Here is a 13104-nt window from a genome sequence, read left to right as displayed (position 1 = left end):
TGAAAAGCATTCAAGACGTGTTGTAGATCAAGAGCTAGTCTTGTGTGATCGCACAGTCCGAGGTGATCGCGAGGCAATGCTAAAGCTCTCTTTGCGATTTCGAAAAAATAACTGGTTCTGCCGGGCGGTCAAAGGCCCCATAAGTGCTCTAAAGTTGGGTTTATAGCGCCGTCCAATCGCTACAGTTCCGGCATCTCTGCACTGATTTAGTGGGTCCACCGAACCGGTAGCTGCTAGGTATACACCTACCTACCTGGTCTGTACCTTACAAGGTACTATTGGGCATTTGGAGATTCAGCCAAATCAAAGTGCTACAGAGGGTATCTTACAATATCAGATTAAAGACACAAATATTGAACCATGAACACATGACTACTGCCCATGCTCATACGGAGAAACTGCTTGAAATAAACACTTGCAAACTCACACATGGAAAATAACATGCCCAATAAAAACCTCCTTGATCTCAGGACTTGGAGGGGAAATTGTCAATATTTCGAGTTATGAGGCGTTGGTGGAAGCTGTATTCGACATTGGCCATGATGCACGACAGTGCTGCTCGCAGCCTGGCATGTGGTTTGTGAGTGTAAGGCGCAATGAATCCTTCTCGTCTCCTGGGAAATATTTTCTAGTTTCTAGCAGTGGTAATGGGTGACTAATGCCTTCCTCCCATGGATGATATCCCAAGTCAGGTAATTCAAGGAGCAGGAGACTTTAATACTTCGTTGAGCTCTTGCGGTAGGCGCATCCCGCGATGTGCTCGTGTAATTTCTGCGACCACCTTTTTTCAGGTTCCAGCTCTGCGCCCAGAAACACCATCTTGTCTCGACTCTATTTTGCCATTCTTGGACTTGGCGGCGAATACCGGATATTTCTTGCTTGTTGTGCTCCTCTCTGCCCATTTGGTTCTTTGGCTTCTCAAATTGGCCAGTTTTGGAGGCAAAGCTTCACAGTTTGCCGACCTTGTGGTCTGACCTTGCAGACCATGACGACCACAATCTTTCCCAAGCCTGAAAAGGCTCCAAAACTGCCAGGCTTGGAACTAGACAGGTCTAGCAACGAAGCCCCCCAGCTTCCTCGACACCTACACATGGCCGCGGCTGTTACGCCCTCTCCGACTTCTTCGCCTGTGGCTCAGAAACCCGAAAAACAATATCGCACCATGACCCAACAGGAGTGGGTACAGTTCTGCCACGGGGTTGGGGTGATGAAGGACAATGAGAGTACGACAGTCATCCGTCCGACTGCTTGGTGAGTATCTAAACTGGTTCATGCCTCGAAATGCATCATTCTAGATGTACAGGCCATGTCTGTGAGGATTGTTGCTGACAAGTATCACTGGCAGGTACTGGCCACCGAGAGGATTTCCAGATGGCCTTTATCAAGATGTTCTTTGGGAAAAGGCCAAATTCACTTACTCGTTCCACATTATCTCGACCATTGTGTAAGTCCAAGTCTCGCAACCTCAAGATAAATTACGATCAGACTGACATGTTGCACATATAGCTGGATATTGATGATACTCCAACTCGCCCTCAATGCAGTCCTTACGGCCGTCGGCTCTTCATCGTCAAACGATAGTGTTGTCATTACTACTATTGCAGGCGTCAACACACTTGTCTCTGGAATCCTTGCCCTTATGCACAATTCTGGGCTGCCGGACCGATACCGTTCGAATCGAAACGAATTCGCCAAAATCGAGGACTATCTCAAGGAGATTGTTGACACGCGGCTTGTGCCTGTCGAAGACTCCATAGTGGAGGTCATGGCACATTGCTTTGATAAGTTTGCAAGCGCCCGGCAGTCTGTGCAGGACAATATACCGGCTTCCTACGTGCCGGCTGCACCGACTGCATCATCCAAGGGCGTTCCCATTGCATCCAAGCCTGCAGCGACTGATGTGAAGCACTGAGTCATTAGTCATCACGTGTGTACCTACTATTTGCGGTCCGAGCCTGCCGAAAACATGAAGGATTTGAAAGGGTCTTTCATCCATGACAAGCCGTCATGAAATTTTGTACGGCCTTTTGCTTCAGTTTTGGGATCCAATATTGCGCTATTCGGATTTATTAGTAGATGAGCGGGATGGATTGGCATCATCCACCGGTTATAATCAATGGCATTTATCTGCTGTGGAGCTCCTGGGAGCAGTTGTATCCTTACCTCTAATAGTTGCTCCCAATTAGTCTGACGGGCTTTTGTCTTGTTTTTACACGTGGAAATATCTTCCTACACACAAAGTACCTAGATCTGATCTTAATGGTGGGCGAGCGGGGAGGGATAGAGAAAACTTATCAGGGATGATATCAAGGTTTCCGAGATAGATCGCAGCAAGAACCAATCAAGTCCGAATTGGGGCCGGTTAAAACCATGCTGCTCCGCGAAAAGCCTCTACGTATCTGCTTGGGTATGCATTCATATTACATGGTTCTCAAAAAATGAACCAGACTAGTACATGGTATGAAACTTGATTGATCAATTCATCCCCCATCTCTCATGCCCCAAATCCCCCTCCCCTCCCCTCGCTTCCCTTCCCAGCCAAACCCAATTTGTATTCTCTACCCCGGACTTGGTTGCCGGCCGATTGCAAGGTTTGTTATCTTGCTGAAATGGGTAGGTGTGATACGGAGGTCCAAGGCGTCATTACCAACTACCTACCCATACTCCAAATTGTTTCCACGGTGAAAGAATTCTTCTTGGCCAATTTTGTCTCTTTTCTTCCCCTCCTGCAATTCAATTCATGTGTTTGCAAGCAACTCAACAGACTCTAATGGCTCTTCATACTTTCAGTCATTCGTCATGAGGTCCCCGATAATTCAATCCGACTTGCTTTAGTCGCGCGTCTGCCGTCGAGAACTCTATCGGACACGCAGGGCGACTGGAAAACTGAGACCACATGCTCCAACCTGCCGCTTCTTTCCTCAATCTGGCAAGCCTGATCTCAACGGTCGCTGGTTCTTCAGATTTCATTCCTCCGTCGTTGCCGGACCGAATTTATCTTGGACTAAACACGCCGTCGCTCGCTTCCATCTTCTATTTGAACCAATTTTGATTCTCGCGATAATATCACGACTATATTCACAACATTCATACGATTTATAGTGCGCCATTTGACACTCGTTTTTGGTTCTTCTGCGCAACCAGGCACCCAACATGTTTCGTCCTGTATACGTCTCTGGAAGGGTTAGGTGGCTTCACTTTTTTGTTACATTTATAATAATTTGTGTTTTGTTGTCTGCTGTCCGCTACCACCGGCCGCCACCGCGGCCTCCGAGCATCTACGACTATACCGATGGCAAGACGGCGGGAACGTGGCTCAATGAGACCTTGAATGAAGTCTTGGTGACGGACGAGGCGTCGTACCTAAAGGATCTTGTTAGCCAGTATGGGCTGTCGGAAGACATGGCGTGGTATGCGAGAAGGCTACGCACTTCATATAAATCAAATGTGAGAAACAGCATGACAGACACGGGTCTAAAGTTCATGGCACGAGATTTCCAACGCGTTCGACCAGAGGAGGAAAGGCTACATTTGCATGCCGAGAAAGCGATACACCTCGCCATGCAGCGATCTCCTACACCCGACAACTTGGACGTATCGTCCCTCATCTTTGGTATCTCATCTTCGTATGGCCGCCTCACATATGCCGACGACGCACTCTTACGCGACTGGGCGAGGTGGCTCACGGATGGCAAGGGTCGCACCAATGGGGCAAGCCTTGTTCTCACGCTTCATCGTGCGACCAATGCTGAAGTCAGCTACCTGAGTGCCAAACTGAGGGAGCTGGGTATCGACGCCGTGGTCCTAGCCGCGAATGAGAATTCCGATGTGACCTCGCGCTATATCGAGCTCATGCACATGATTTCGCGCCGCAAAGATGAGCTTTCCAGGGAGGGGGAGACAAAGAGCTTCCTGGCGCTCGTGGACGATGACGTCTTTTTCCCGTCTCTTGGTAAGCTTCTCGGCAGATTGGCCAAATTCAGCTCGAGCGAAAAAGTCTACCTAGGCATGCCGAGCGAGCGTGCCGACTGGACCGTCGAAAACAACATTACTCTGACGTATGGCGGAGGTGCCGTTTTCTTCAACAACCGCATGGCAAACGATCTGGGCCAGCTACCGTGTCTGCAAGAAAGCGACTCTAGTCTCGAGGGAGAGTTGAAACCGCGCGGGGATGCGTACTGGGACGAGCACATCTATAAATGTATTTCTCAGCACACGGATGAGGACATGCACGTTCTGCCGTCATTTTATGTGCCCGAGGATGACTATCATGGCCTGAGAACCGGTTTCGAAGGTGGCGTACAGCCCCTGGCTCTGCATCATTACAAACATCGGCATCGATTCGAGGCGTGGAAAGCGCACATGGTGGCGGGCCTGTGCGGCGAGGACTGCTTTTTACAACGTTTCTTCTTTCGTGACTCGTGGATTCTGGTCAACGGACATACAATCTCGCACTATCCAGACGGAGTAGAGGTTGTACCGATGCCGCGAACCTCACGATTGGTGACGCAGCAGGGCCGGGACAAGGAGCGAGAGGTAAAAACGGCTGCCCGTATAGTCATCGAGCCTGTCGAGGGTGGAGGTGTGAAACAGCGCAAAGTTGTAAGCTGGACGGGCGTCAAGCGCACCTGGAGGTTGCTGGATGCGCGCATGGGCGAGGATGGCGAGGTCTGGCAAGCATACGTCAAGCGTAGGGGAAGTCCCATGAGCTACGGCGACGAGAATGACTGGATGCCAGACGATACTGTGCACTCCCAAGACAGTTCCAGCGATGAGGATTCCATGATTATGCTCATATGGGAGCCATAGTTTCAAGATGCACGAAAGCCTAGTATAATATAATGACAAGATAATTTAAATTCATTTGGCCCATTGCCAATATCCTTATTTGGGGAATGCTTTACCTATGCGCAAACACGACCCATGAATATAACGAGCCAATCTTGTACCGGCGTGACGTCGGTGCATTTGCATAAACCTGGCACCCGGTACTGTTACCGATTGGAGGCATTCGCGATGGACCGGCCTAAACGCACCAAATTCTACAAAGGCCCCGAACGCCCCTTTAGCAAGGATGGGCGACCAAATCTTGGGGATTGCCTTTTGAAGCCAGGAACCCGTGATGGAAAACATGACCAAGACCAAGCACATGTTTTGAAATGCCACGCGCCAAAATTTGAAATAAATTTTTTAAAAGATTTGATTCGCAAATTCCAATAGAATATAATACTGAGACATTGTTTGCAATTAACATTCATTGAACAGGTGAATACAGAAAGTGATATAAGAAGGACAATTGCAAGTCTTGGCTCTCGACGAATCCATGTTACCCCGCGCCGACGCGGCCGTCCTTTGGCCTGTTCCCCATGGTTCCCCAAATCGGCCCGCTTTCTTTGGCGGAGTTCATGGATCATTATAATGAGAAGCGCATAGAATGGCATGTCGTGGTGACATTATTAGCAGTGGATCTCCGACGCCACGGCACTCGCTTCCATTCATCATGCAAATACTCGTCAGAGAACGACCGAGACTAGTTGTTCAAGGTCCCAGCTCACAAGGCAGCGGGATTGGGTATAAGAGAGGCCAACTGCGCAGCAAAGAGAAGCGCAAGACTTCTGCCGAGTTATTGCCAAGATAGCTTGCGTCTGTACCACGAGATGATGTTGCTCACTTTCACATTTGCGGCTGTTGTTTCTCTGAGCGCACTGGCCTCGGTTGTCCCAACAGAGCGAGCGAGCTCCGTCGATCTTGACGCCTTTGTGACTGTAGAGAGATCAATTGCCCTCCAAGGTGTCCTGAATAACATTGGAGCTAATGGCTCTCTTGCTGTCGGCGCCGCTGCCGGATATGTGGTCGCTAGTCCTTCCAAGGCCAACCCGGACTGTAGGTTGATGCTTTGCTCTTTCGGTCATGGATACTGACTGTCACACAGACTTTTACACGTGGACAAGAGACTCGGCATTGACTCTCAAAATGGTCGTTGATGAGTTCCTTCTTGGCGCAACATACCTCCAGACACATATTGAGGATTACCTGCATGCACAAGCCGTCCTCCAAACAGTGACGAACCCGTCTGGCACACTTTTGCCCTCTGGCAAGGGCCTCGGAGAACCAAAGTATAATGTTGACGGCACCCGCTACAATGGAAATTGGGGGAGACCTCAGCGAGACGGTCCAGCCTTGCGTGCGATTGCATTGATCACGTACAGCAACTGGCTGGTGGCAGCTGGCCAAGCCGGACGAGCCAAGTCGGTCGTATGGCCCATTATTTCCAACGACTTGTCCTATGTCGGGCAATACTGGTATGTCTCACTTGAGAGTTGCATCGAATCCATGTTCACGTATTCAGGAACTCTACTGGCTTTGATTTGTGGGAAGAGGTGTCTGGGTCCAGTTTCTTCACTATTCAAAACCAATATCGAGCCTTGGTGGAGGGCGCTACTCTTGCGAGCACCCTCGGTGTAAATTGTACCGGATGCGACCAGGCCCCCGAGGTGCTCTGCTTTCTCCAGAGTTTCTGGAATGGCGATTTCTTCATTGGCAACATCAATACCAACACGGTGAGAAATGGCCTAGATGCCAACACCATTCTAGGATCCATTGCAATCTTTGATGTTAATGCGAGCTGCGACAGTGGAACTGTTCAGCCGTGTAGCAGCCGGGGTTTGTCCAACTTTAAAGCCTTTGTGGACGGCTTTCGCAATGAATCCCTGTATCCCATCAATCAGGGAATTGCAACTGATTCCGGGATCGCACTCGGACGTTACACTGAAGATATATACTATGGTGGAAACCCATGGCAAGTCAGATTTAGAAGAGCAAGAACTCATCACTAATAGTCGTTCTAGGTATCTCATAACATCTGGAGCTGCCGAATATCTATACGACGCCATTGCACAGTGGACCAAGCAGGGCGCCATCACTATCGACGACATTTCTTTGGCTTTCTTTGCAGACATCTTTCCAGATGCAAAGCTCAAGACTTATTCGGCCAACAGCACATGCTCGGGGTTCTCCCAAATCATCGAGGCAGTTCGAGCCTATGCGGACAGCTTTGTCTCTGTTGTAGAACAATATACACCAGTAAATGGTTCTCTATCCGAGCAATTCAACAAGACGGCACCCGGAAATCCTCTTTCGGCCTATGATTTGACTTGGTCGTATGCCGCCTTTGTCACCATGGCAGAACGCCGCGCGGGACAGTATCCTCCAAGCTGGGAGCAATCCACATTGGCAGATTTGCCCTCCGAGTGCTCGGCTTCCTCGATCAAGGGCGTCTATGTCCCTGCGTTTGCGGCTGGTGCGCCAAATGTCTCTACATCCTGTACATCCTATGTGCAGTTTGCAGTAAATGCCTCGACCTATTTTGGAGAAAACGTGTACCTGGTGGGCAATACTTCTGATCTGGGTGCCTGGGATGTTGATAATGCGCAACCTCTTCTCTCTTCTAATTATACCTCTGAACGGCCGCTGTGGTATGCACCAATCGCCCTGACGGCAGGAGAGTATATCAATTACGGGTACGCGCGGCAGGAAGACTGTGATCAGCCATGGATATTTGAGACGGTAAATAGGACACTTTTGGTGCCAGAGTGCGATGAGAATGACGTTGAAGCTATTCGGGCAGAGACCAATGATGCATGGACCGGGTCTGTTGGCAGCAGTGGTGGATGTTGAGACTGACTTGCGATTATGCTCTCGTCAGCTTATTACCTTTATAGACGGCTCCATACGCAGAATTTGCAATGTCGAATGCTCACGATACTCGGGGTGACAATATTCGCAATCCTCTACACCCAATAACGCTCTTTGATGCACCATGATCTAATGACAAGACAATCAAATCGAGTGTGTTCTTTCGCTACCATCATGCTAATTTGCATACGTCTTCAATTTGTACCCTCCCCAACCTCACTCACTTTTTCATGGGCCAATTTCTACATCCCAACTTTGCCACCCTTTCTCACGCAACGCATCACTGGTCAGTCAAACAGCGTTATGCGCGCTGGCCTCTTCTTTGACTCTCATTCTTCGGTTCACCAATATTGCCATGTAGTTTGCCATTTGGCAGCCAGCAGTTTCCAACGGGCATCTTGACATGTGACTAGGGGAATGTTCTTGATACTATAATATTATGGTTGAAGCTGCTGTTAGGAGCCAAAAATTACTGCTTATACCGCAGACTCAATACTAGCACAGAGAGACGCAATTATTACTGGTGATATACTACTAATTCTGCCAATGCATAGCTGATACTGGCGGAACTACAAGATCTGATGATACTGCTATAGCAGTAGTGCCGTGTCCAAGTGAACCTTATATCATGCTTTGGCGGGCTGACGTGGAATTGAGGACTCCCCTAATACAGATGCTCGGAATCTCTGATATCATGTTGATCACGTCAGATTTTGAATCACTGTACCGTAAATCAAGGCGACGCCGACAGCTGATTTCTTTTGACGGCGTAAATCTTGACATGTGAGGTGAAATTTCCCGACCTTTGGACGGCTGCTGTGTATATAAGCGCCATGATAGCAACCTCGTCAGCTCACTCCCAAACTTCAAATTATCTCTGAATCACATCAAAAAGTAGACTTTGAAGCATCTCGGAAACAATGACGGTTGACACTGGATTACCGCCTCGCTATGAAATCCGGACTCTCGGTATGGAGCATCTAGACTGGTGCAAGGCCTTGATAATGCATAGTAATGTATTCGGGTCGCCAATCTGGGCAATTGTATACCCCGAGAATAAGACACATCGCCTCTACGAGACTTATCACGCCATTGATTACTTGGTCAGACACCAGCTCGAGTCTGGCCTTTCCCTAGGCATAATTGACAAGGAATATGTCTACAAGAAGCCCGAGTCTGCAGCTACAGGTGGAAGGCTGTATTGGGATTTGAAAAACGAAAATGTGGAAGAAGATGAGTTGCTCGAGCAAATGGACTTTCCACTCGTCTCTGTGGCTCTAGCATATGATGGGTTCAACAAGCTGGACCATGCCCGTATCGAGCCTTTGATTGCAACCCTGCCGCCCTTTGGCGTCATGTACGCCGTGCTTGCAGAGAGAGACCCGAGGGATCCAGACTCGTGGCAGCCGAAAGTGCCTGGTCAGGTCTTGATGCGAAACGCCACGGCAACCAAGCTTGACGAGGAGAGTCACGGCTTCATGAAGATCCTTGCCCGCTACATGATGCACAAGGCTGCTAGCGAGGGTTTTCGGGGAATACAGATAGAAACAGCCCACGATGCGGTTTCCCACGTCTGGGGCAAGCCACCTAGCCCTTTCGTCGGACACCGTGTTTCCGAGCTGAATAGCGATTATGCTCTCAAGGATGAAAACGGCAATACGAGTTATCCATTCTATCCGGCCAAACAGGATATGGTCAAGATCTATGTTGATTTGAAGCCTTGAGTATTGTCGACGGGCTGAAGAGGAACCCGACTTTCGCGACCTGAATTTCTTTTCGGAAGAATGATTCCACATGTCCCGGAAAGGAAGAAATGTATTTGATCATTATTCATTAAGAATTGTCGAATATATACAACGAAAGTATAAAAGTAATATCCATTTCTAGATTTTCTCTCCAAATGGTGCCAACATGACATGAATCTTTTTCTGGTCCGGTCATTCTACCATGGGGTAACAGTGCTCGTGGCCAGAGGCACAGAGCACGTGGCGGCGAGTGCGGCGGTGGCCTCTGTGGTGTTCTTGGAGACGCAGGGATAGTCGTCGCCAAGCCCTCCCTTGATACCATCACATATTATGACAGCGTCACCGCATGGGGACGTGATGTTGAAGTTTTTGAATTGGATATTGTCACACACTGCATTCGGGTTCGTCGAGCAGGTCAGAGACGCTACTGCCGTGCCGTATTTGCCAGACGTGTAGCCCGAAAAGTTTTCAAAGAGAACGTTGGTAATGTTCATTTGCGATGGGTAGGCAGCGCAGGTTGAGGCATTGATCTGTTGATTCACAAGTTAGATTGACAGTTGTGCCAGAGTCTAAACGTCAGGAGTACTCACGTTAAAGTAGCACGAGTCAAGAAAGGCCGAGTACTCATTGTTTGCCTGCCAGAAATTCCGAAAGGTAATGTTGTTGACAAAACCGTAGCCAACGTCTGGGCCGGCCCAAGTCTTGATGCGTGCGCCGTGTTGACCGTTGAGTAGCCACACATTTTCAATGACAACGTCTTGAATAAAGCTGTATTCACCCTCGTACTGACCAACAGATCCCATTGACTGGCCGTGAGTTCCTATTGACCTGTTAGTGTCGTTGCCGCGAGTTACAGTCAACAGAGGATATGCTTACCGTTGCAGTACATGGTGTCGACGTGAATATTGGTGGCGTTGGACTTGGGCGAGAAGCAATCGTCGCCAATGTTGACCCATACTTGTTCTACAGTCAAGTCGACAACGTTTAGAGAGTCGAAAAAGTCGGTATTCTTTGGGAGGGCAGAAGCGTTGTTGGACTCGGCAGTCACAATGACGTTTTTGAATGAAACGCCCTGAGAGGTGACGATGAAATTGGTCCAGCAGGGAGAGTCTTTTTCGTGAATGCCTTCCATGGCAAAGTTGGTCGCATTCTCGGCGTAAAACAGAATGGGTCGGAGGTATTCATTGTCTGGGTCCAAGATCTCGAGACCCGCAAATTCGTTCCACCATCGTTGGCCATTGCCATTGAGCACGCCCTCACCAAAGATCTTGACGTCCTTGCCTCCCCACTTCCAAAACATGAGCGAGTTCTGGAACGGATGTGCAAAGGCATTGGCCTGCCAGTAAGGAGTGTCATTGGTAAACTTGACCTCACCGTCCCATTGAACTTGCACATTATTCAAAAAGGTCAGGTCGAGGGGTTTGCCAATTATGTATAGCTTGTCCTTTTCGAGCTGGAGGGTTCCGCCATTGTTGGCCTCTTGTAGACCGGCGTAAAACTCGTCGGCGACATCATCCGTATCATTCTTGGAGTCGCGGATAGTGACAATGGGACGGTCACCGCCGCCACACCCTGGGGATGGCTTGTAGGGATGCTTGTCTCGAAATTCGTCGACATTTCGTGGAACATTGGCCGGGAGCTCTCCAAAAGCAGCGAGAGCGCCAGCGGCTGCCGACAAGGACACAAAGAGAGAAAAGGAGCGCATTATGAACCAATGCAGAAAGTCTAGTTGTAACAGAACTCTTCTTTCCGATATCAAGGGCAGAACGAGAAAAGGGGCAAACGAGGTCGGAACATGCTCGAGCTTTTATGCTGGACCCCTTGCCAGCAAGGACGTCCTTGTCGATTCGTCACCATTGTTTTCTTCTGTTGGACCCTGGATTCTCCAAAATCCGGCAGGGCGGACCGTGTCAAGACTGAGCCCAAGTAAACCAGTCATTATGGTATTGCCTCCCTGGATATATCGCTTAGCCCTCGATACAAGACTTTCAATTCTCTCAAGGGCTGGTTCCACCTATCAAGACTGGGTGCGACCCTATGCAGTCATGTTGGCCCTGAGCACCATGTTGCTCGGCCCTTGTAGTCGTCTCTGGCGCACGTGGAGAGTAGTGATCAGATAAACAACATGTCATTCGCGAGCCCTTGGCGGCATTGTTGATTGACGGAATCTCGAGTGAAAATGTCCGTGGAGTGAGCACTTCCCCACACTATAGCACCCGGGTAGTGTAGAGGTCCTGATCAGCGCTGCGGCTGGGTCTTGGCGTCTTATATCCCCGCAAATTCCCCAACATTTTCTAGTTTCCCCGCATCCCTATAACCAGCCTTTGTCTCTTTATTCCCAAACTTGTGCGCTGTTTGACGGTATAGCTCTTGGGGTCGCCAGTCTACCATGGGCTGCTTGTATTGGGGCTCAACTTGGCATGCATCATGGCTTTGATGACTATCTGACTGAGCAGTTTATGCTAGAAATTACGATTCGACAGACCATTGGCTTTGCCGTGTTTCCGTCTGGGTATCCAGCTGCTGTCGATGCAGTCATTTCATCGGATCATGCTAGTTTCCGAATTTGAAGGTGAATACATGCGCTCGCTTAGAGTTTCTTGGTAGTTGGCAACATATGGATGCGTGCTTCACCGTGGATAACGTACAAAGGAGCACTCTGACGGATGGTGTCTTAGTGTGCGCTGCAGCCACAAGTTCGTCTCCAGCTGGTCGTCCGGCATCCGAATGATATTTATCCCATCGTATTGCATTCTTTTAATCTTTGGCTTGCTTTTGCGCATGACTAGCTCGGCCACTGTCTCCTGCGGCGTTGCTGTTGTCACTTCCCTTCTTGGTGTCGATGTTGATGGCCTCGCCGCTGCCCTCCCTGACGCCCGTTGGTTGACCTCGAACCAGCCGGTTAAGACAGAACTGCTGATGTTGCACGTTGACTCTTAACATTGCAGGAACGCACGGCCTCGGCAATTTCTCTGACTTGCCCAATTCTTGGTTATGCGGGCGGTAATTTCAATTGAATGAATGAATGAATTGCATGGTACCATATCTGCCTATTCCCCTTGATTAACTCAGAACAGTCAATTCCTCTTCAAACAACGCGCGAATTCCATATACGTCATCCGACTCAACAGCCCCGACCGAGAGTAAGAAATCCTGCACGTTGTAACGATCCTCCCAAATAGCCCACTGCAGGGCATCAAGTCCAGAGCTATCTGGTATTCTCCAGTCTGCTCCGCGGTCGAAAAGCTGCTGTACAATTTCCAGGCGTCCATTGCGTGAAGCGTTGATAAGTGGTGTCCGTCCGTCTGGATCCGGGACAGTCAAATCAGCATCCTTCTCAAGTAGTAGCTCTACTACTTCGTGACTGCCGGCTGCTGCTGCCTTGTTCAATGCCATGGATTTGACAGCATCAAGGGTTGTGAGGAAAGTTGATTTCTCAAAAAGCAGCTCCATCACCTTCCGACCAAAACGCGACCCAGCAGCCGCCTTTACCACGTTTTCTGTAATCGGGATCTGGTCTCCTTTTTTCTCGAACAGCAGCTCCATCACCTCCCGACCGGAATGATCATTCCCAGCAGCCGCCTTTACCACGTTTTGTGTAATCAGGACCTGGTCCCCTCTTTTTTCGAATAGCAGCTCCATTACCTTCCGTCCACTCATACCG

General features: G+C 49.4%; 6 protein-coding genes across 6 annotated transcripts in view; 4 read left to right on the top strand and 2 right to left on the bottom strand.

Moving 5' to 3' along the window:
* Positions 1 to 985: 985 nt before the first annotated feature.
* Positions 986 to 1912, top strand: PFICI_04225 (uncharacterized protein; the record flags this gene model as incomplete). Its single annotated transcript, XM_007832806.1, has 3 exons — positions 986 to 1251; positions 1346 to 1444; positions 1507 to 1912. The coding sequence occupies 3 exons, from the start codon at positions 986 to 988 to the stop codon at positions 1910 to 1912; spliced, it is 771 nt and encodes a 256-aa protein (XP_007830997.1).
* A 1241-nt stretch (positions 1913 to 3153) lies between these two features.
* Positions 3154 to 4809, top strand: PFICI_04224 (uncharacterized protein; the record flags this gene model as incomplete). The annotated part of the gene is made up of 1 exon (XM_007832805.1): positions 3154 to 4809. One exon carries the CDS (start codon positions 3154 to 3156, stop codon positions 4807 to 4809), a length of 1656 nt encoding a protein of 551 aa, XP_007830996.1.
* Positions 4810 to 5657: 848 nt separating this feature from the next.
* PFICI_04223 (Glucoamylase P) lies at positions 5658 to 7677 on the top strand (the record flags this gene model as incomplete). The annotated part of the gene is made up of 4 exons (XM_007832804.1): positions 5658 to 5883; positions 5933 to 6302; positions 6350 to 6712; positions 6849 to 7677. The coding sequence occupies 4 exons, from the start codon at positions 5658 to 5660 to the stop codon at positions 7675 to 7677; spliced, it is 1788 nt and encodes a 595-aa protein (XP_007830995.1).
* Positions 7678 to 8615: 938 nt separating this feature from the next.
* Positions 8616 to 9419, top strand: PFICI_04222 (uncharacterized protein; the record flags this gene model as incomplete). The annotated part of the gene is made up of 1 exon (XM_007832803.1): positions 8616 to 9419. One exon carries the CDS (start codon positions 8616 to 8618, stop codon positions 9417 to 9419), a length of 804 nt encoding a protein of 267 aa, XP_007830994.1.
* Positions 9420 to 9637: 218 nt separating this feature from the next.
* Positions 9638 to 11145, bottom strand: PFICI_04221 (uncharacterized protein; the record flags this gene model as incomplete). The annotated part of the gene is made up of 3 exons (XM_007832802.1): positions 9638 to 9970; positions 10031 to 10260; positions 10317 to 11145. The coding sequence occupies 3 exons, from the start codon at positions 11143 to 11145 to the stop codon at positions 9638 to 9640; spliced, it is 1392 nt and encodes a 463-aa protein (XP_007830993.1).
* Positions 11146 to 12503: 1358 nt separating this feature from the next.
* The window catches only part of PFICI_04220 (uncharacterized protein), a gene marked incomplete at both ends in the record, with an annotated part of 2998 nt that continues 2397 nt past the window's right edge, over positions 12504 to 13104 (bottom strand). Inside the window, one exon of the mRNA XM_007832801.1 lies at positions 12504 to 13022. Coding sequence (XP_007830992.1) covers positions 12504 to 13022 — 519 coding nt within the window. The remainder of the gene's footprint in view (positions 13023 to 13104) is intronic.

This window comes from Pestalotiopsis fici (assembly GCF_000516985.1).
Source record: "Pestalotiopsis fici W106-1 unplaced genomic scaffold PFICI_Scf_3, whole genome shotgun sequence".
Lineage (NCBI taxonomy): Eukaryota > Fungi > Ascomycota > Sordariomycetes > Amphisphaeriales > Sporocadaceae > Pestalotiopsis > Pestalotiopsis fici.
Note: the sequence above shows the minus strand (reverse complement) of the source record. Positions and strands in the feature narration are given on the sequence as shown.